Source organism: Ovis canadensis, chromosome 11 (genome assembly GCF_042477335.2).
Source record: "Ovis canadensis isolate MfBH-ARS-UI-01 breed Bighorn chromosome 11, ARS-UI_OviCan_v2, whole genome shotgun sequence".
NCBI lineage: Eukaryota > Metazoa > Chordata > Mammalia > Artiodactyla > Bovidae > Ovis > Ovis canadensis.
Genome location: NC_091255.1, coordinates 46809131 through 46828815, shown reverse-complemented (window position 1 = coordinate 46828815; position 19685 = coordinate 46809131). Strand labels below are relative to the sequence as shown.

The 19685-nt window shown below is 51.6% G+C and overlaps 1 protein-coding gene across 8 annotated transcripts; it reads left to right on the top strand.

Annotated features, from left to right (window-relative positions):
• Positions 1–4657: 4657 nt before the first annotated feature.
• Positions 4658–16974, top strand: NFE2L1 (NFE2 like bZIP transcription factor 1). Of its 8 annotated transcripts, none has more exons than XM_069603691.1 (6): positions 4675–4820; positions 6285–7309; positions 12017–12199; positions 12617–12706; positions 12930–13088; positions 13909–16974. In XM_069603691.1, the coding sequence occupies exons 2-6, from the start codon at positions 6800–6802 to the stop codon at positions 15256–15258; spliced, it is 2292 nt and encodes a 763-aa protein (XP_069459792.1). In that variant the 5' UTR covers positions 4675–4820; positions 6285–6799; the 3' UTR covers positions 15259–16974. The 8 variants fall into 8 exon arrangements, with proteins under 8 accessions (XP_069459794.1, XP_069459792.1, XP_069459788.1 ...); XM_069603687.1 differs by having other exon boundaries at positions 11984–12199; XM_069603689.1 differs by lacking the exon at positions 4675–4820 and adding an exon at positions 5082–5226.
• Positions 16975–19685: the final 2711 nt, after the last annotated feature.

The window sequence follows — 19685 nt, the reverse complement described above, 5'->3', positions numbered from 1 at the left end:
CCATTCCATTTCCTCTGACTCACCCTCCTGCTGCCACATTTCAGTGCTGTCTGTCCTAGGATTTCAGCATCTGTTCTTGTGTGACAAGAAGAAACAGCTCCCTTGGGTAACAGCCTCTCTCTCTCCTTCCTGCTATAATGTCAAGAGGGGGAGGTGTGTGTGCAATGTGAGGTGTGGTTGTATGTGCTTGTGGCATCCCCCAGAGAAAAAAATGAAAGCTTCCATCCTTTTTCTGCAGGACGAATTTCCAGTTGACCCATCTAAGGACAGCTCTCATATCTTCGACGTTTGGTTTTCTCTGGGATAACCAGGCTGTGAGGTGGGCTGGAGAGAGAGCTGGGCAAGAAAGGAACCTCACCCTTAGCTCTACCCATGCATGAGTGGCTTTATACACAGGATCGGATTTTCAAACTGGGTGAATATGTATATTATCTCCATTTTATCTCGGAGGGCCCAGCTAGTAAGTTTTTGAATGCAGCTGAGTCTAAAACACCCACCTTTCCCACATCACAGTAACACCTCGCTGACTGTGACATGCCACACTGAGAGCTACACAAAGAGAATTACCCAACACTGTTTGAGACAACATAGTGAGACATACAAGGACCACTGAACTCAGCTTCATAAAATGTTAGACCAAGATGTGAATGATCAGTGAAACATTTTCACTGGATAGGTCCAGGACAAGAACATGTCAGGATGGAGAAAACATATCCTAAAGTAAGGTGGTGATTCGAGTCTGTGCCCATGATTAGCACTGCTGTTCTTTTTCACTCAACATGGATTCTTGCTCCAAGCTAGTGATTCTCTCCTCTGGCTGCACATAAGAATCACCTAAGGAGCTCTTACAGAATCCTGATGCCCAGGGCTGCTCTGGGAGACTCTGATTTAATTGGTTGGGGGTGGGACCTGGGCACTGATAATTTTTACAAGCTCTCCAGGTGATTCTAATGTGCAGCCAGGGTTGAGAAGCAATATTCTAAGACAGCAGTGGGAGGGGTACATAGGGAAGACTGGCTTGTAGAACCTCTTTTGATGGTTTAATGGTAACAAGCTTGCTAATGATGTTTACCATGTAAGAAAGGGGGCCAGATGTCTGGATTAGCTGGAGAACTAATTGATTTCCTTGCAAAACAGGGTAACATTTAGTATTGACAGGGTGTGATCCTAGAATCTCTCAGAAGGGCTGTAAGAAAATCTCAGCATTCCCCTGAGGTTGGGGGGTGAAAAATATTTATATAGATTAACATCATTTAAAAACATTTTTAAAGAAAGGAAACCACAAGAGAGCAGAAAGATTTGAGTTTCCCCTTAGGGGAAAAAGCAATTCCTGCTATTCCAGAAGAACCTCAAGAGGCAGCCAGTCTGCCCTCCCACGTGCCCTTCTCCCAGGGTTTCTTGGCAGAAGCCATCATGGGAGGATGACTGGAGGATGCCTGCGCAGTAGAACTTTCCCCAGGGAGGAAGGTGGGTCAACACAGATATCACTGGGGCAAGGAGGGATATCCAGGGATAGCTGGCTTTTTGTATGACCCTGAATTCCTGTGCATTAGAACTAACTAGCTTCCTGGCTTCCCACTGCCTTCTCTCCTGAGCAGTCTGGATGGAGTCTCTTCAGCAAGGCCTGGTTCAACTGGTGGCTTTCAGCCTCTCTCTTCTCAGGGAGTGAGTGCATGCGCTCACTTTTTCCAGTGGGCTTCTCGGTCTGATTTAATGGATATACCAGGACTGATGACACATCAGCACGGGATCTTTCTTTTGCTTCTTGGGTAATTGTCCTGTTAACAGCTGTTCCAGGCAGAGAAAGGGGGGGGGGGATGTGGGGGAGAGGGAGGCTTCCTGGGTGAAGAAGGATACACCCTGGATTTTACAAGGTTAATGAGTGGGTTCTGGGAAGGAGGTTTGCACCTGCTCAGACTTGATCTGAAACTCTATAGACAGAGTGAAAGACAAGACAGTCTTTCAATCTCCACTTCCTACATAGAGTACTATTAAATATCCTGGGCGCCCACACCCTGCCAGGCCTCACCACCGGCTGCTGACAGTGTCTCTACATCTCGATTCTCCTTAGCCCTTGCAATGGGCCAGCAATTCTTTGTCTTTCCTTTTTTACTTCCCACCTTTTCAGTAACCGCTAAGCAGAAAACTTTTTCTGACTACCCCTAGTCGTTCTTTTACTAGCAAAACAGTTCCCAATTCAGCTCTCTCCCACTTTACGCTCAAATAATTATTATACACATTTAAACATAGTACTTGAAGCTGGGAGGCAAAAAGAGAATGAACAGGATAGTTCAAAACAAAAGACCTCTCCACACTTCTCTCACCCCTTCTCTAAGGATGAACGAGGATCCCCTCCTATCCTCAGTGCCTGCAACTCTCTCCAGACCCAAGACCCCAGAAAGGAGAGAAAGGAAAGGAGACAATGGGTAAGAGGGCAAAGCCTGTGAGTGATTAAAAAGTGACCAAGTGAATTAAGGCTTCCACAGTGATGTGAGAATATCACATGTGATGTCCCTGGTGTAGCTTTCCCAACCATAGCTGCCATTTCAGTAAACATTTATCTAGATTTCATGTTACTCTTACATGTACTAATGACCTTATTTTTCATCCCAGACACCTGGTACCCTACTGTGCAGCTCAAAAGAAACTTGGAAAATACAGACTGTCCAACACATTCAATTCTGTTGGTGCTAAAGTTCCCTGACTCCCCATAGATAAAAGATTGCTCAGCTGTCTTCTCAGAACTGTGTCAAGGTTTAAATTTGTTCTCTATTTGCTATGTGAAACAGATGGCCACTCTTCGTATGCAGTCCCTCCTATCTTCTCAAAATAGTCTTGTATTTAAGCCCAGTAACTTTAGTCTAGCCTTGGTATCTTCTAATACTTTGGTTTTAAAATATTTTCTTCTCAACCCCCTTGATATATTTTTAGAGTTACTGATTTCACCTTAATTTCTCCTTCATCTTTATCCAATATTGGTCTTATTCAGGGGCTGAATGGCCATCCACTTCCTTGATAATATGCCATATCCTCCAAAACCACACCTCCTCCAAGGATTAATTTGTTTTTAACAAGAACTTTTTAATCACAGGACTGCTTGAGTTCTCCTTCAATTATTCAGCAAGGTTTTTTTTTTCTTCAGATTTTATTTATTTATTTATAGCTACCTTGTGGGCTTGTGGGATCTCAGTTTCCAATCAGGCCACTGCAGTGAAAGCCCATGTCACTAACCACTAGACCCCTGAGGAACTCCTAGCAAGTATTTATTAAGTGTCTACTATTGCAGGCCCAGTTCTAGGCTTTAAAGATTCAACCGTTAATACAGAAAATTCTAGTCCTCAATGGAGTTCATATTCTAGCATTTTCTGGAAGACAAATAGTAAAACGAGAAAATAAAACATGTGCTCTCTGAATCCATCTTTGAAATGGGTAACTAGCTCAGCAGTTTTAAGAGAATTCAACGGTTATACTTCTGTATAGTGAAAATGATCTATAATCTGTGAACCATCCCAGATTTAGTTGCCTAACTCCAAACATGTGATGGACTCGACCTCATCAAGTGAGTTATCAGTTGGCCTTGTCCTTCGTTGTACAAGGACCAATGACTTGCCCACTAGATTAGCAGGATCTTCTAGGGAGTCAAGAATTTGAGTCGACGCCTCTTTGTCCCACAGCTAGGAACAACGTACTACGAACTCCAACTCAGTGCTTGTCTAAAAGGGGTCTTAGCACTATGGGTCGTTTACTAAACGAGGGAGGTTATCACGCTGCCACAGCAGGATAAGTGAATTAGAAACTCTGGTGTGAGGCCTCAAAATGTGCAAGCTTAACAACTCCCCAAAGTGATGCTGGAGTAAACCAACGTTCGAAAATCAAAGATGTTGATTAGAAGAGACTGGAGAACACTAGAAACTGAGGAGTTTCTGAAAAGCAAAACTAACCTACGTGGGAAGTTAGGCGGGGGTGGAGCAGACAGAGGAGAAGGTGTTTGTATCGTGACGAAAACCACCAATTATGCCACATCGCTCATATCCCCAACGTCCCACCACTGTCATGGCAACCCGTCCACACGACTTGCACACGACATGGGGCGCAACGATCCCTGACTGGCAAAGGGCCTAGTGCCAGGCTCGCATGGAGCGGAAGCTGGGAGAGCGGTTTCCGCTACCAGCACCCAAAATGGCGGCACGAGCGTCCACAGCACGCGAAACACATGCTCTGTGCCCTACCTCGGCCTCTCAGGTCTCACTGGACTTTTGCAAGTCACCATGGGAACCCTCAATGGGGGGATTCCGCGCTCCGGCGGTGATACCACCTCCCATTCCCAGCCCTAAGCCCTTATACCCGTCAAAGAACGCACTGGAACCGCTCAGCCTGTTTACTTCACTCCATGCCCACGCTGTAATACCGCCTGCGGCCGAAGCACGGCCGAGGGGTCCCAAACGCCGGGCGCTGTGGCCTTCGCCCCACTTATTGGTGGGCCCACGCCGCGGGGCGGGCCTACATGCCTATTGGACCAGGGACCATGTCAGTCTTGAGAAACCGGTAAAGGGAGAAGGAGGCATACTCAGTTATTGGGCTCTCTTTACTATCAGTCAAAGCGACATCCGGCGACGGCCACCATCTCGGCTCTTTGATTGGAGAAACGTATTCTCGGGGAGGACGCGGAGGGCGGGCTTCCGAGTGAGGTGGAAGGAGGGGGCGGGGAGGGAAGCGGAGGCTGGCGAGCTCTAGGCCGGCCGGCGGTGGCGGCTGCAAGGCCTGGACTCGGGCTGAGGGCTTGCTGTGGTGGCAGCGGCGGACGCCGAGCTCAGCAGCGGGTATCAAGCACGTTTCTTTCCCTAACGGGAGGGGCGCAGCCCCGCGGGACCGAGGCTTACAGAGTGAAGGGCGGCGGGGTGGAGCTGAGGGGCAGGAGGCGGGAGCGGGCGGCCGAGCGGGGTTTGCCTCGGGGCCGGGCCCTGGGCCTGGCAGGGAGGGGCCGAAAGGCCGTGGAGAATTCCAGCTCCGGGGTGGGTTGGACTGGGGAGGGCTGAGGGCCTGAGAAGGCGTGGTGTTAAGCCCGTGCTTGGGAGCGGGGTGGGGCCATAGGGGCGGAGGGCGGGGTGGGGTTTGGCCGTCCCGGTGGGTCAAGGCCAGGAAAGTAGCACTTGTTCTCTGCTGCCCAGAAGGCTAGAAGCCGAGGCGCCAGGAGCGGCATGGCGACTTGGTCCCAGCCGGACTCGGGTATCCGGGGCAGGGTGGGACCGGGCTCAGACCTGGCATTACTCGATCTTTAAGGGACCTCGTCCGGTTTCTGGAACTTAATTGTTCCTGGGAGGTTTTTAGTAGTAAATTGAGTGAGAACTGGAGGGTAGTGTAAGCAGGAATTCTGGGTCGCAGTTATGTTTACTCTAACCAGATAAAGGGTGTGTGTGTCTGTCTGTCTGTCTTTGGGTATGTGTGTCTTTTTCCCTTTAGGATGAACTTGGTAGGTGGGTCAGCCTTGGAGATCAGAGGGCTATGTCTTGGTTTATAAGGTTAACGGAAGCTCAAAAGTAGAGACTAGAACTGAAAGGCAGGTTTACTCCCTCCCCACTTGGCTGTCTGGGTTGAAGAGTTGGCCATATCCTTCTAATTTGGATCAGAAGGTCACATGAATGAAAATAAAACATGCGTATTCAGATTCTGGACAGAATAATCCTGTTACAGACCTCTTCCCATCCCACCAGTACCCCCACTTTTTTTTTAATGTGAAAGTAATAGGAAAGAGAAATCAGGTTTTAAAGTTGGGGAAACAAAAGGTGTTATTCTTTTCTGTGGTGGTGTTGTTTCACACTCCCACGCATTAATAAATTCTCCTAAGAACTTGAAGGGACAAGGATTATAGGCAGTTTTATCCTGAGAGATGGGAAACAAACTTTATGTTAAGATAGGAAATGGACTTCTCATGCTAAAAATAGAAGCTGGGTAGTGTGTAATGGGGTGGGGGAGGGTTGGTAAATCAGATAACATGTAAAATATTTTGGATGCCCTGGGCATTATCTGCTTATCCAAAATGAGCTACCTTTTAGAGCATCACAAAATTAACATCCAGATATTGAGATCCCTTGTGAGCAGTACCTTCTTTTCATAGTTGTTCTATCTGTACAGGATTTTGTGGGTTTTCTGGGAGTATAATAACTGGATTTATTTTTTAATAAAGAGATAAAAGTGGCCTTTTAATATGTTTCCTACCTTTTGCCTTGATCCTGGTATGAAAATTAAAAAACCTTATCCTGTTGCTTTTGTGATTCCTGTTTCAGGTTTCTCTGGAAACCCCCCTGGTAAGTGTGGAGGAGGCGGGACACTCTGACCCAAGACAAAAGGCCTGTAGCTCCAGCCAAAGAAAATAAACCTTAGGAAGGAGAAGGAGAAAAAAAAAATCATCAGCTGTTTCTGAGAACAGCCTGCAGTGGAATCTACAGAATCTACAGAGAGGACAACTAATGTGAGTGAGGAAGTGACTGTATGTGGACTGTGGAGACAGTAAGTCACGTGGGCCTTGAGGGCCTGGACTGGGTTAGCAACAGTTGTACTTTCAGAGGTGAGGTGTCAAGAAGGGAAAAGTGAATGTGGTCTGGAGTGTGGCCTTGGCTCCAAGGGGCGTGTTTTCCTCTGAGGCCATCAGGGAGCTCAGCCCCTGTGTTCTGCCAGGGTGGGGTACAGGGTTTGGCACTGAGGAGGGTGACTTGCTGGCTGGAGCAGCAGAGCAGTGGCCTTGATTTGTCTTTCAGAAGATTTAAAAACCAAAAAACATAAACATTCTGGTCCTTCAGCAATGCTTTCTCTGAAGAAATACTTAACGGAAGGACTCCTCCAGTTCACCATTCTGCTCAGTTTGATTGGGGTACGGGTGGACGTGGATACTTACCTGACCTCACAGCTCCCCCCGCTTCGGGAGATCATCCTGGGGCCCAGTTCTGCCTATACTCAGACCCAGTTCCACAACCTGAGGAATACCTTGGATGGCTATGGTATCCACCCCAAGAGCATAGACCTGGACAATTACTTCACTGCCCGGCGACTCCTCAATCAGGTGAGGGCCCTGGACAGGTTCCAGGTGCCAACTACTGAGGTTAACGCCTGGCTGGTCCACCGGGATCCAGAGGGATCTGTCTCTGGCAGCCAGCCCAGCTCAGGCCTCGCCCTCGAGAGTTCCAGTGGTCTCCAAGATGTGACAGGCCCAGACAACGGGGTGCGAGAAAGCGAAACGGAGCAGGGATTCAGTGAAGATTTGGAGGATTTGGGAGCTGTAGCCCCTCCAGTCAGTGGAGACTTAACCAAAGAGGTTAGTGGCAATGTGGAGGGGTGGTGGGAAGGGTCTGAGGTTGGAGGGGTGGGTTGGGCTGGTGCTGAAGGAGTATGGTTGTTGTACTAAGCCCTGTAAAGAACCAGAGCGGTTCCAAGGAGTCTCGGGCATTGTTCTTGGTTAGGAATGGGCTGGGTTGTCTGACTAGAATCGACCCACCTCTAAATGTACTGTCAGGGCAGTGGGAGGTTCCTAGAACATGCCTGTGTGTTTACTGCTTGGATTTCAACATGAGGCCTGGGGTGGGGGAGGGAGTCATGTTGTGATGAGCTTTGATGCGCTGTATATCTGTTGCTAAGACACAGATATTTTGTGGACTGTTGCCTTGTACCTCCCCCCACATCAAAACACACATACATATCCTAAAGTTCTCCTCCTTTGTGGTCAGGCGTGTTGTTGTTGTAAGGTCCTGATAAGTCGGCTCTCCTGGGCCTGAGCCAGGGGGTAGATTTAGATAGTTATTCTTGGCCAGGAGAGGGCCAGGCTCCCATTCTTTGCTAAAGGCCTACTGCAGGGAGTAGGGACGGGAGGGCTGGAAGCTAGAAGAGAAACTGCATTCTGCTGCTGAAGTCAGCTTGCTTTGAACTGTCAGAGATCTGAATTCCTGACGAGTGGCTGACATTCTGTTCTGGAAAGAAGGTGATGCAGTTGCCTTTAAGAGTGTTAAATGGCTTCTGCTGCCCCTGCTCCACCAGTGTGATAAGATGGCTTTGAACTCTGCTTTTGACCCTGTCTTGCCGTGCAGTCGTAAGGAGCTTGGGAAAAGGTCTGCTTTGCTTGCCTGGCTGTTAGGGAAAGAGGGATTGTACTGGGCTGGGTTTCCCAGGGCTGAGTCTTGAAGCAAGGGTGCATGGGGGGAGTGTGGGAAGAAGAGGGTATGGAGATACGTTGAAACTTTTACAGAAGCTGTAGAACTTGGCTCTCTCTACCAATCAGACCAGGTTTTGCCTCCCACCCTCCCGTCAAGTCTGTTCCTGAGTTCAGTTTTCTGAATGTTAGTCATTGTCAAATCATGTAGTGACTGTCAAATCATGTGGCTTCCTCTGGGCCCGTGGTCCTCAACTGGGGATGATTTTGTGGTATCAGGGGACATGTGGCAGTGTCTAGAAACAGATTTGGTTGTCACAACTGGAAAAGGTGTAATTGGGATCTAGTTGGGAGAGGCATGGGATACTGCTGAATTTCCTAAAAAGCATAGGACAGCCCCTAAATAACAGATTGACCTGGCCCCAAACGTCCATGGTGGCAGGGTTGCTCTGTGCTTAGCTGGCTCATACTAGCTCTGCTTTGAGGGAGACGAGAGTTATCTGAGCCAGGGGGCCATGAGCGCTGCTTGCCTTGCCCTGCCTCTCTGCTGAGATTCTTACAGTGCCACCTCTCTTCTGCTTCCTCTGTTCTTTTCCTTCAAATGGGCTCCAGTCTGGCACAGTGGTCTAAAGAAGTGTGCCTCCCAGCTTCCTCTTCCATCCCCCCACCCCATGGTAGCTCCTCAAGGGTTGAGTATAACTGGGCTTGGGAACTCTGCTCCTGGGAACCCTGCAGGCGTAGCTTCATTCCTCTTCCTACTGGAAGCTCTCCTGGGATTGCTTGGCCTTCATGAAGTTCATTCTTTGCCTGACCCCAGGCCTTCACTGTTCCCTTTGGAGGTTGAGGATGGGTCAGCATTAGGGGCCCAGGCTGGGTATGGGGGAAGGGAGGATTATTGTGTCTAGAACAACATTTCCTCAGCAACTCAGGGATAAAAATACCCAGGTCCAGAGCATGTGACAGGCACTGCTGGAGCTGGTATTATCCCCGGGGTGGCAGCACTCCCCTGCTGCCAGGCCTATTCGATGGACAGCTATAGCCCAGGCCCTTGTCAGGGATAGGATTCCCCTCGAGGTTGGCACTCTGCCCAGAGCGGGGGGTGGCCTGTGTACAGCTCTTAGCAGGCGAGGAGGAGCAGTCTGTGACCGTGGAGAACATACTGTCCCTGACCTGACCTTAGGTGCAAGGGGAGCAGCGGTGAGGATGGGAGCCAGAATTGTGACCCTGATTCTGCCAGGGTCTTATTTTCTGCTTTGGAGATGTGAGCTGGGGCTCAGGCAGAGAATGCTCTTGAAAACAGCTGGGGTTAAGGGTGGGGGGTGGGGGGGCAGGGGATGTTTTTGTGTCCAGGACTTTGCAGAGCACCCTTCATGCTGGCCTTCAGGCTCCTGTCTGCCTCTTGCCTAGGCCTGCCCAGCACCATGACATCCCTGCCTGTGTGTGTGTGGATGGCTTCCCCCTTCCTCTCATCTGGCCTGCTCTGGGGTGACAAAACCCTTGGTTCCCAGTGAATCTGGACGCACTGGGTTCCTGCCCAGCCTAGCTTTGATCCTTGGGCTTGAGGACGACTGGCCACAGCCCTACAGAGGAATGAGAAAACTCCTTCCACTTCCAGGGAAGAACTTAGATTCCCAGAGAAGCTGCAGGAGGAGTGTCTGTCCAGTCCTGAGTGGGCTGGGTAAGCAGGATGCGACAGGAGGGAGAGTGGCACCCCTTCCCCCCAGGGCTCTCTCACTGCGCCACCCAGGCTGGCTGACTGGGCTGGGTGGGGCTGCCCGCCCCTGGGTGCGTCTCCTTGAGGAGACGGAGGCGGCCCAGGGATGGGCTGGTTCCTTGCGGCAGCTTCTCCAGCTGCCCTGGTGCAGAGATTGGCTCCCGGCTGCAGCTAGGTAACAGGCGGTGGGAGGGGATTGGCTCCTTCCGCATCTCCAGCGGAGACTTGGGGGAGGAGATTGGCTCTCGTCGCAGCCTAGGTAACGACAGTGGGAGGGGATTGGCTCTTTCCGCAGCCCAGCTGCTGACCTGGGGGAGGGGATTGGCTCTCTGCAGCCTCAGCAGTGACCTGCGGGGTGGGAGGGGGAGGGGATTGGCTCCTTGCTGCAGCCTAGGTAACAAGTTTGGGGGGCATGGGAAGGGGGAGAAAGGGAGGAGCGGGAGGATAGGCCCAGGAGGGAGCTTGCTTTCCTCTGCAGCTTGAGCACGGAGCATGGGGTGGGAGTCCCATCTCACTGCAGCCTCTGCGGTGAGCTCAGGGTGGGGGCTGCCAGGCGCCTGAGTGGAACTGGGGTTGTGAGGTGGGAGGGGGCTGCTTCAGGATGGAGAAAGGGGGCTGGGCTGGGCCGCCCAGGCAGCAGCACGGGCGGGGCACCCTTCTTGGGCCCCTCGGAGCTAGCAAGGGGCCACCTTTCCAGCCTGGTTTGCTCCTTGAGAGCCAAGAGCTCCTTGGAGCCCCCTGTCCGGCTTCCCGGCACCAGCTGCCCTGGGGCTCATCTCGCAGACCATGACCCGCCTGGACCGCAGCTCTCACAGTGGTGGGGGCCATGCCAAAGGGAGCCGGCCCCTTAACTCTTTGGTGGCTGGTCACCGGGTGGCCCAGCCCCCCTCTGCTCCTGGGTCCAGGGCTTCTGTTCAGGTTGGTGTGTGTGGGGAGACTGGGGGTGGGGGAGACACCTGGGAGGTCTTAGAGTTAAGGTGGGAAAGAAATGTCTGGTCAGAGCTAGGGAGGTGGGTCTAAGCTCTAAACTAAGGATAATGTTTTATGGAAAGTATCTGCCTTTTAACATCTGAGTTGAAGGCAACAATTCAGGGTTTCTTCAGCCACATGCATGTATAGGAAATCCAAATGTCTCTTATTTATTGGGGTTGTGTGCTGATATGCTGGGTGGCAATGGGGGTGGCAGTTGGAGCAGGAACTGATCGAGAGGCGCCAGGGTAGAGTGGGAGGGAGGCATTTTGGTGCCCAAGGCGGCAGTTGTGGCTGGGCGGTGATGGGGGCTATGTCCTTGAGTGGGTTGACTGATGGCAGTCAGTGAGTCCTGGGGTGTGGTAAGGGAGTGAGCACTGGTGTGAGGGGACACTGTGGGGCTGGCCTTGGCAGGGGTGGGGTGCCCAGTGAGGATCATCTGACTGCCTGAGGCTCTCCGGGGATTGAGGCGGCTTGCTGGGATCAGCTGAGAGTGGGCATTCTAGCAGGGATGGATCTTGAGGTGAGCCTGGGCTAAGAGTTGTGGGTGTTCATCCGTACTCCTGCCTCAGCCGGGGGAAAAGGGGAATGGCTGTAGGAAGGGCTGGAGGTAGCCTGTGGTTGTCATTGGTTGCATCAGGTGGTTGCAAATGCAGGGATTTTCCTCTCCAGCCCACCCCACCCCTTTATGCAAATACAGTGGCACCATAGGCTGATGCAAGCCTGGCCACTGCGAAGCGATTCTGCTTCACAGTGCACCCTTAGTTGCCATGGCCATCTTTCTACAAACCAAGTTTAAGGGATTCCCATTCCCAAAGTGAGAGGCGTCTTCTGCTTCGCCTCCTTCTTAAGTTGTGGTGAGATTGCCCTGCCTTTTGGCCTGGCTGTGTTTCTGGTCCAGATCCTAAGTGCACAGGCTAGTTTGGTGATAGTCATGCTAGAGGTTTTTGCTAGCTCTCTTTTTGTTTTGGAGGGTGGTGTCTGGAAATAGATGAATGAATCCTTGCTGGTACGGAGGGGACAGCAGAAGAAGCTGGCAGGTGTAGATTGGGAGCGATCCCACCCAGGAGTAGTTGGGGTGATGCTTGGAGGGACTTCTGAGGGGCAGGACAGGGAGGGGCCCCAGGACCCCAGAGCTAAAGTCATGGTGCTCTATCTTTCAGGACATAGATCTGATTGACATCCTTTGGCGACAGGATATTGACCTGGGGGCTGGGCGAGAGATTTTTGACTACAGTCATCGCCAGAAGGAGCAGGATGTGGATAAGGAACTGCGAGATGGAGCAGAGCAAGAGGACACATGGCCAGGCGAGGGTGCAGAAGCTCTGGCTCGAAACCTGCTAGTGGATGGAGAGACCGGGGAGAGCTTCCCTGCACAGGTACTCCCACCTCTGCCTACTTCTAGAAACTTCTCTCTAGAGAAGGCAGTGTGTGTCTGTGGGATGGGCCTGAATGTGTACCTTGGGTTGGGATCTCTAAGTCACAGCGGTGGCTGAGGAAGTGGGAGTGGAAGAGCCGAAGCAGCAGTGGAGGGACCACACCTTACAAAGAAGAGCACAGGGAGGCAGAGCACCTAGCGGCTGTCTGCTGGCATCAGAGCCCTCCCGCTAGCTCTCTCCTCCCCTGGAGTTTGGGACTTGTGGCCAGCCGACAGCCTGGGGACGTAGGGAGAGTGTAGCCCTATGACCACACAAGGCCTCCTTCCAGCTTTCCCTTGGAAAGGCTGGGGAAGGGGCTTTGGCCCACAGGCAGCCAAGGCCTGGGTCAGTCAGACTTAACAGTTGCTGTTGCCACAGGTGCCTGGTGGGGAGGACCAGACAGCCCTGTCCTTGGAAGAGTGCCTTAGGCTGCTGGAGGCCACCTGCCCCTTTGGGGAGAATGCTGAGGTGAGCAGGACTCTAGGGAGAGCCCACTGAGCCAGCAGGGTAGCCTGCACATGGTGTGTCTCTGCGGCTGCCTGAGGGGCCAGCTTTTGGTGTTGGCCCTATCCTGGCTGCTGGGGGTGAATGCAGAGGAAGGAAGATACAGAGCCTCAGGCGGTAGTCTCTGGGAGGAAGCCGAAGGTGGTCTTTCCTCCTCCCTTGTTAAACCTTCTGTGTTTTGCCCTAGTTTCCGGCAGACATTTCCAGCATAACAGAAGCAGTGCCTAGTGAGAGCGAGCCCCCAGGTCTTCAGAACAACCTTTTGTCTCCTCTGCTGACTGGGACAGAGTCGCCATTTGATTTGGAACAGCAGTGGCAAGATCTCATGTCCATCATGGAAATGCAGGTAGGATTTTCAGAACCAGGCACAAACCTGTCGGACTTTGTGTGGAGTATCTTCGTTTTCAGTTGCTTTTCCTCTTCTGGGTAAAGAAAGAGTAACACCTTTCTGATTGATAAGAAAAGTGGGGATACTGAGGTGTAACTGTCCAGGTGTCTCATTGGGGCAGTAGTGGGTGGAGTCAGGATTGGGGTTTGGGAAAAGCAGCTCCGGGACTGAGGCTTCTAAAGCAGGCCTGCCTCCTAGGTGCACCTTCTTCCTTTCCTTCAGGCAGGTAATCACTTGGCTCGGTGTTTCCTAGATCGAGCATTGAAGCAGGCTGACATTCCTGCAAGTCCTTTGCAGCCATTGTCAGGTCACTTGGCCCTCACATCATCTTGCTGGCCCTTTTATTATTTAAAGGTGAGGACACTGAACTCAAAGAGAGGCTGAGTGAAATGCTTCTGGTCTTCCAGCAAGTGGTGCAGCTAGGCTGTCTCACTGCAGGCCCAGGTGTTCTCTTCACTGTGCTGATTTTGCAGTGTTAGGAGCTTTTTTCCTCTCCCGTCATGATGGGGGAGTCTGACCAGAGGTGACCGGGAGCCCATCAGTCCTGCCTTGGGGGGAGTTCACAGGGAGGAACCCATCTCTGCCAGGCATGGTAGATCAAGTGGGGCTGGGAGCTGAGGCTGCTCCAAGCCCCACTTGATGGGCTCTGGTTTCCCATCTCTTTCATTTATACCCAGGCGGCCATGCCTGTGTTGGGTGCCTGCTAGTGTGAGCCCCCAGCCACACCAGGGGAGGGAATCTGCGCACAGTGAATGGTGACGCTCGTCTCTCCTCCCAGGCCATGGAAGTGAACACATCAACAAGTGAAATCCTGTATAATGCCCCTCCAGGAGACCCACTGAGCACCAACTACAGCCTTGCCCCCAACACTCCCATCAATCAGAATGTCAGCCTGCATCAGGCATCCCTGGGGGGCTGCAGCCAGGACTTCTCACTCTTCAGCCCGGAGGTGGAGAGCCTGCCTGTGGCCAGCAGTTCCACGCTGCTCCCGCTGGTCCCCAGCAATTCCACCAGCCTCAACTCCACCTTTGGTTCCACCAACCTGGCGGGGCTCTTCTTTCCGCCACAGCTCAATGGCACGGCCAACGACACAGCCAGCCCTGAGCTGCCTGATCCGCTGGGGGGTCTGTTAGATGAAGCCATGCTGGATGAAATCAGCTTGATGGACCTGGCCATAGAAGAAGGCTTTAACCCAGTACAGGCCTCCCAGCTCGAAGAAGAATTCGATTCTGACTCAGGCCTCTCCTTGGACTCCAGCCATAGCCCTTCCTCCCTGAGCAGCTCTGAAGGTAGTTCCTCTTCCTCCTCCTCTTCGTCCTCCTCTTCCTCCTCGTCTGCTTCTTCCTCAGCCTCTTCCTCCTTTTCTGAGGAAGGTGCCGTGGGCTATAGCTCTGACTCTGAGACCTTGGATCTGGAAGAGGCTGAGGGCGCTGTGGGCTACCAGCCTGAGTATTCCAAGTTCTGCCGCATGAGCTACCAGGACCCGTCTCAGCTCTCCTGCCTGCCCTACTTGGAGCACGTTGGGCACAACCACACGTACAACATGGCGCCCAGTGCCCTCGACTCTGCTGACCTGCCGCCCCCCAGCACTCTCAAGAAGGGCAGCAAGGAGAAGCAGGCCGACTTCCTGGACAAGCAGATGAGCCGGGATGAGCATCGAGCCCGGGCCATGAAGATCCCGTTTACCAACGACAAGATCATCAACCTGCCTGTGGAGGAGTTCAACGAGCTGCTGTCCAAGTACCAGCTGAGCGAGGCCCAGCTGAGCCTCATCCGTGACATCCGGCGCCGCGGCAAGAACAAGATGGCGGCGCAGAACTGCCGCAAGCGCAAGCTGGACACCATCTTGAACCTGGAGCGGGACGTGGAGGACCTGCAGCGGGATAAAGCTCGGCTGCTGCGGGAGAAGGTGGAGTTCCTCCGGTCCCTGCGGCAGATGAAGCAGAAGGTCCAGAGCCTGTACCAGGAGGTGTTTGGGCGGCTGCGGGATGAGAACGGGCGGCCCTACTCGCCCAGTCAGTACGCGCTCCAGTACGCCGGGGACGGCAGCGTCCTCCTCATCCCCCGCACCCTGGCCGACCAGCAGGCCCGGCGGCAGGAGAGGAAGCCGAAGGACCGGAGAAAGTGAGCCTGGGGAGGAAGGGGGTTGACGCTCACCGAGATGGGAACTGGAGAAGGGCTGGGCCTGGACCTGGACCTACAGCGGGGACTTTAATGCCTTCTTATCCAATAGATCTTCTCAGAGGGGATGACTGCGGGTCAGTGGACAGGAAGAGGCAGGCGCTGTCTGGTTCAGCTTCCCCCGCTGAGGGGGTGGAAGTGGCCAGACCGCCTGGGTGGACCGGGCCCTCACCCCTGCCCCTTTCCTTCAGGGGAAGGGTGGTGCTGGCATTGTTGGAGGCCAGCAGATGGGAAGGAAGGGACTTGTGAGAGGAGGGGGAGGTAGTAGAAAGTCAGTCTCATCACCGGGAAGGAAGGAAGGGGAAGGAAAATCAAAGCGGGAAGAAAATCAAAGGGCAGGTTAAATTGGCTCTGGCCAGGATTCCAGGCATCAGGTTTTAGGGGAGACTAGATCATTTGGTGTGAGTAAACCCCACTTCACCCCAGGGGAGGGGTGGAACACGGAGTGGGTTCTGGGAGGGGCTTCTGAACTCTCCTGCCCCTGCACTTTGGCATCCCTGAAGGGGAGCTCTTGGATGATGTTTTCTGTGAGGTTTCGGTCATGGGGGAGCCACTGGGATCCGACACTGACTTGAAGAGTTAGGATGAAACAAACGGTAGACAGGCGAGGGTCAGGCCCTGTGTTGCAGCAGCCCCAGCCAAGCATGCCACTCAGCTGCCCTGCCATCCGCCTTCCTCTGTGCCCAGTCCCCCCTGAGCCAAGGCTCCCACATCTCCACCAGAGCCTGCATGTGAATGCTGTTCTCTTCCTGCCCGCGTGCCCCTGCCCCTCAGCGGCTGCCTGGAGTTCTTCTGCAGCTGGGGTGCTGGGCCTGCAGCCTCCTGGGAGCTGCTCTGAGGCAGGGGGTGATGTGGAGAAGCCAGGCAGTATTCAGCACAACACTGGGGAGTGACCCTTCCCTCAGGCCTCCCCCACCAACTGGGCTTGTCACTGGAAAGACAAAAAATAGGAAACCCAGCAACGACGACAAAAACTAGTCCTTTTAGAGTTTCTTGCGCTTTGATTTTTTTTTTTAGGGTTTGAGCCCTGTTTCACTTATAGGGTCTAGAATGCTTGTGTTGAGTAAAAAGGAGATACCCCAATATTCAAAGCTGCTAAATGTTCTCTTTGCCATAAAGACTCCGTGTAATCGTGTGAACACTTGGGATTTTTCTCCTCTGTCCCGAGGTCTCTGTCTGCTTTCTTTTTGGGTTTCTTTCTAGGAGAATGAGAAGTGCATGTAAGAGGGGCTGAGGGTACCCCTTCCCCAAGGCTGTTGGCCACAGGCAGCTTCTCCGTACCCCGGTTTAGCAAGGGCTTCTGGCGGACTGCCTGGGGGAGGCAGAGAGGGGAGCGCCAAGGTGACCCGGTGGTTTCTGGACCCGTGTCTTTGCTGCCTACTGCCGTCCCCACCTCTGCCTGGGTCTAGAGCATGGTCTGCCCCAGACTGACAGGAATGAGTTCAAGTGGGGGAAGCACTGATTCTCTTCCCCACTTGGAGGGGGAGGCGTTCTAACTGAGCAGTAGGGATAGAAGGCATGAGCCTGGGAAGTGCTTTTATAAATTATTTCCTTGTAGATTTATTTTTAATTTATCTCTGTGACCTGCCAGGGAGAGGAGAGAGAGAGAGAGAAAGAAAGATGCTGTGAGCACATGACAAAATAAAATAAAATGAATGATTCATTCTCAAGTGCAATTTTTCCCCATTTTGAATTTAAACTGAGTGAGTGTAAAGGAAATAGGCCCCAAGAGGAGAGCACTGACCACTGGCGAAGGCAAAGCTCTTATGGGAAGGTGGGTGAAGAGTTGGGCAGGTTGACAACTCAGTCTTAAATACTGCATTAAGTCTTCCAAAAATGAGTTTATTACCTTTTTGTAGGGCTTGTCAGCTGAATCCTCTTAGAGGAAGAATTCAGTGTCCTTTGGCCTTATTCTCATAGGGCTGGGCGGGTTTCGTCACGCGGCCCAGCTCCTTACCTGTCCCCCTGCGGCAACTCCAGTTCTAACACGGACCATGCTGTTACTTCTCGGGTGGTCCCACCTGCCAGCTGGAGCGCAGTCAGTGACGACAGTGAGGATGGAAACCTGAGGGATGGACGGACCGGCGCATGCCAGGCCCTTCATTGGAACAGCAGGGCCCCAGGACTAGAGAAACAGACAGTTTGACCCCAGGGTTTAAGGCATTTGAAATCCTTTCCAGCTGAGGTGACCAGAATCTTCTCCCTCAAAAAACCAAAAGCGTGTGAAGTGGTGAATGCTTTAAGGTACCAGATGGTTGTTAGGACGGCCTCATGCCCATCTATGGTAGGTACTTTACAAATGCCCAAGTAATGAATGGGCCACTTGGCAGTCTCTGTGAGATTACCAGACAAGGTTTTGGGCTGGAGGCTGTGTTCTCTATTATGAAACCTGTGATCTGGAACTCCCCATGTACCACTGTGTGACCTGGTTCCGTGATGCTACAAAAGTTTATTCTGTGGGGTGGAATAGAATTCTGGGACTAAGGCTGAGCTCTTAATTTGTTTCAATTTACAATGGCTTCCCACCCCCTCCTCCCCCAACCCTAGTTGGAAGGGGTTGGTTGGTCCTATCAAGAAAGAGCTGTTTCCTAAGGCAAAAAGAGAAGGCAGCAGAGGATGAAATGGTTAGATAGCATCGCCGACTCAATGGACATGAATCATGAATTTGAGCAAACTGGGAGAGGATAGGGAAGGCTGGCGTGCTATAGTCCATGGGGTTGCAAAGAGTTGGACACAATTTAGCGACTGAACAACAACAAAACGACTGTAAACCAAATAAAACATTTTAAAGGGGAAAAAAGCTAAAAATTAAGTTGGAAAAACTGCTGATAAAAATATATAGAAAACTGTGACAAGTAAAATTCAGAGTAATGTCTTTGTATTCCTTCTAGATACATGTATACATATTTTTGTTTAGTTCACGATTAGGCTTTAACTTTAGTTTTGCAACTTTTTAAACTTTTTTTTTTTAGCTCTTAAGAGAAAAATGCCTTACCTCCCCTTTGCTAGTGTTGCTTCTGGTCTGAGAAAGTATGTTTTGGTCACCCCCTTCCCTCATGGCCCCTTATGGAGAGATGTACAGCTGTGTCTGGGAGCTTGCTGATTAGCTGGGGCTTTGAGCCAAGTTGGTCAGCACTACTGTGGGGCTGACCTCTTTTTGCTGTTGGCAGGTGGAGTGGGTGTTCCAGCTTCAAGGCTTTTTCTGGCAGGAAGAAGCAGGAAGAAGATATGAGAACTCAAGTAAGGCCTGTGAAAGCTGTTGCACCTGAGTCAGGAAGTGACACAAGGTCCTAGAGTTCACAGGGAGATGAGTAGGCCTCAGGACCAAACTTCCGGGTGTCTTTTCGGGTAGGGGTCAAAAGCTTGCTTTGTCTTGAGTTTAGTTCTAGGCATCATTCAAACTGATTTTCCCACACATCTTTAATTATGTAAGGCAGTGGAAGTAGATCCTTTTTTTTTTTTTCAGGCTTTGTGGGGTCTTAGTTTCTCAATGGGTGATCCAACACTTACCCCCTGCATGGAGTCTTAATTGCTGGACCGCCAGGAAAGTCCCAGATCCATTGTTTCAGTCTCTGCCCCACATAAGGTCTTACTACTGAAACCAAGGCTATTTCAGTATCAATAAAATAGATCTTCAATAAAAATAGAAAAAAAAAAAAACCCACACAGAACTGAGGGGAAAAATAGAAATCTAGAGACATGCTCCAGTGTCAAGACCTGGCCTTCATAGCCGACTCCTTGCTTGTCCTGGGGAAAGCTGAACAATTAAAAACAGCCGTTGAATGAGGAGGTACTTACCATGGAGTCCTCTTAGGCGGCCTTCACCCCTGCTTTTACCACCCACAGCTACAGCAGACCTGCTCTTCAGGTCTGTTTGGCAAGTAGCTGGAAAAACAAGTGCCTTGTAGAAAAGTGTCTCCACCACCCTATTTTAACTCATCCAGTAGGGACTGACCTAGAGCAACAGCTTCAGAAGCTCAGACTAAATACATAGTTCTAGGGCATTGACGCTATGCAGGTACTGAAAGGGGTACCAGGTTGGGGTCTGCCTTCCTGGAGGTCATTTTCACAACCCAGTGTAGACATGCTCTAGCAAAATCCGTGTTTGATTACTGATTATGATGAGTGGTTAAGCCTTTTTTTCCTATCCCTGATCTATATGGGAAGTGAAAGGGACTCAGACCTTCAACTTGTCACTTTGTCAGTGTACCAAGCCCCTTCTTTCACTTCCACTTCTCACACAGAGGTGTCATTCTTTCCTCCAGTTCTGAACCTTTCAGTAGAGAATGAGCATGTGGGGACTGAGGGGATGTGAAACTTAATGCGTGGTTTGAGTTCCAGTCCTTATTAGATCTAGGACTTTGAAAGTTCATG

Bases quoted from the DNA above. Each gene is read 5' to 3' on its own strand.
- NFE2L1 (XM_069603687.1), top strand. From the start codon at position 6,800: ATGCTTTCTCTGAAGAAATACTTAACGGAAGGACTCCTCCAGTTCACC. The intron at 12,707-12,929 runs GTGAGCAGGACT...GTTTTGCCCTAG, and splicing joins CCTTTGGGGAGAATGCTGAG to TTTCCGGCAGACATTTCCAG. The intron at 13,089-13,908 runs GTAGGATTTTCA...CTCTCCTCCCAG, and splicing joins TGTCCATCATGGAAATGCAG to GCCATGGAAGTGAACACATC.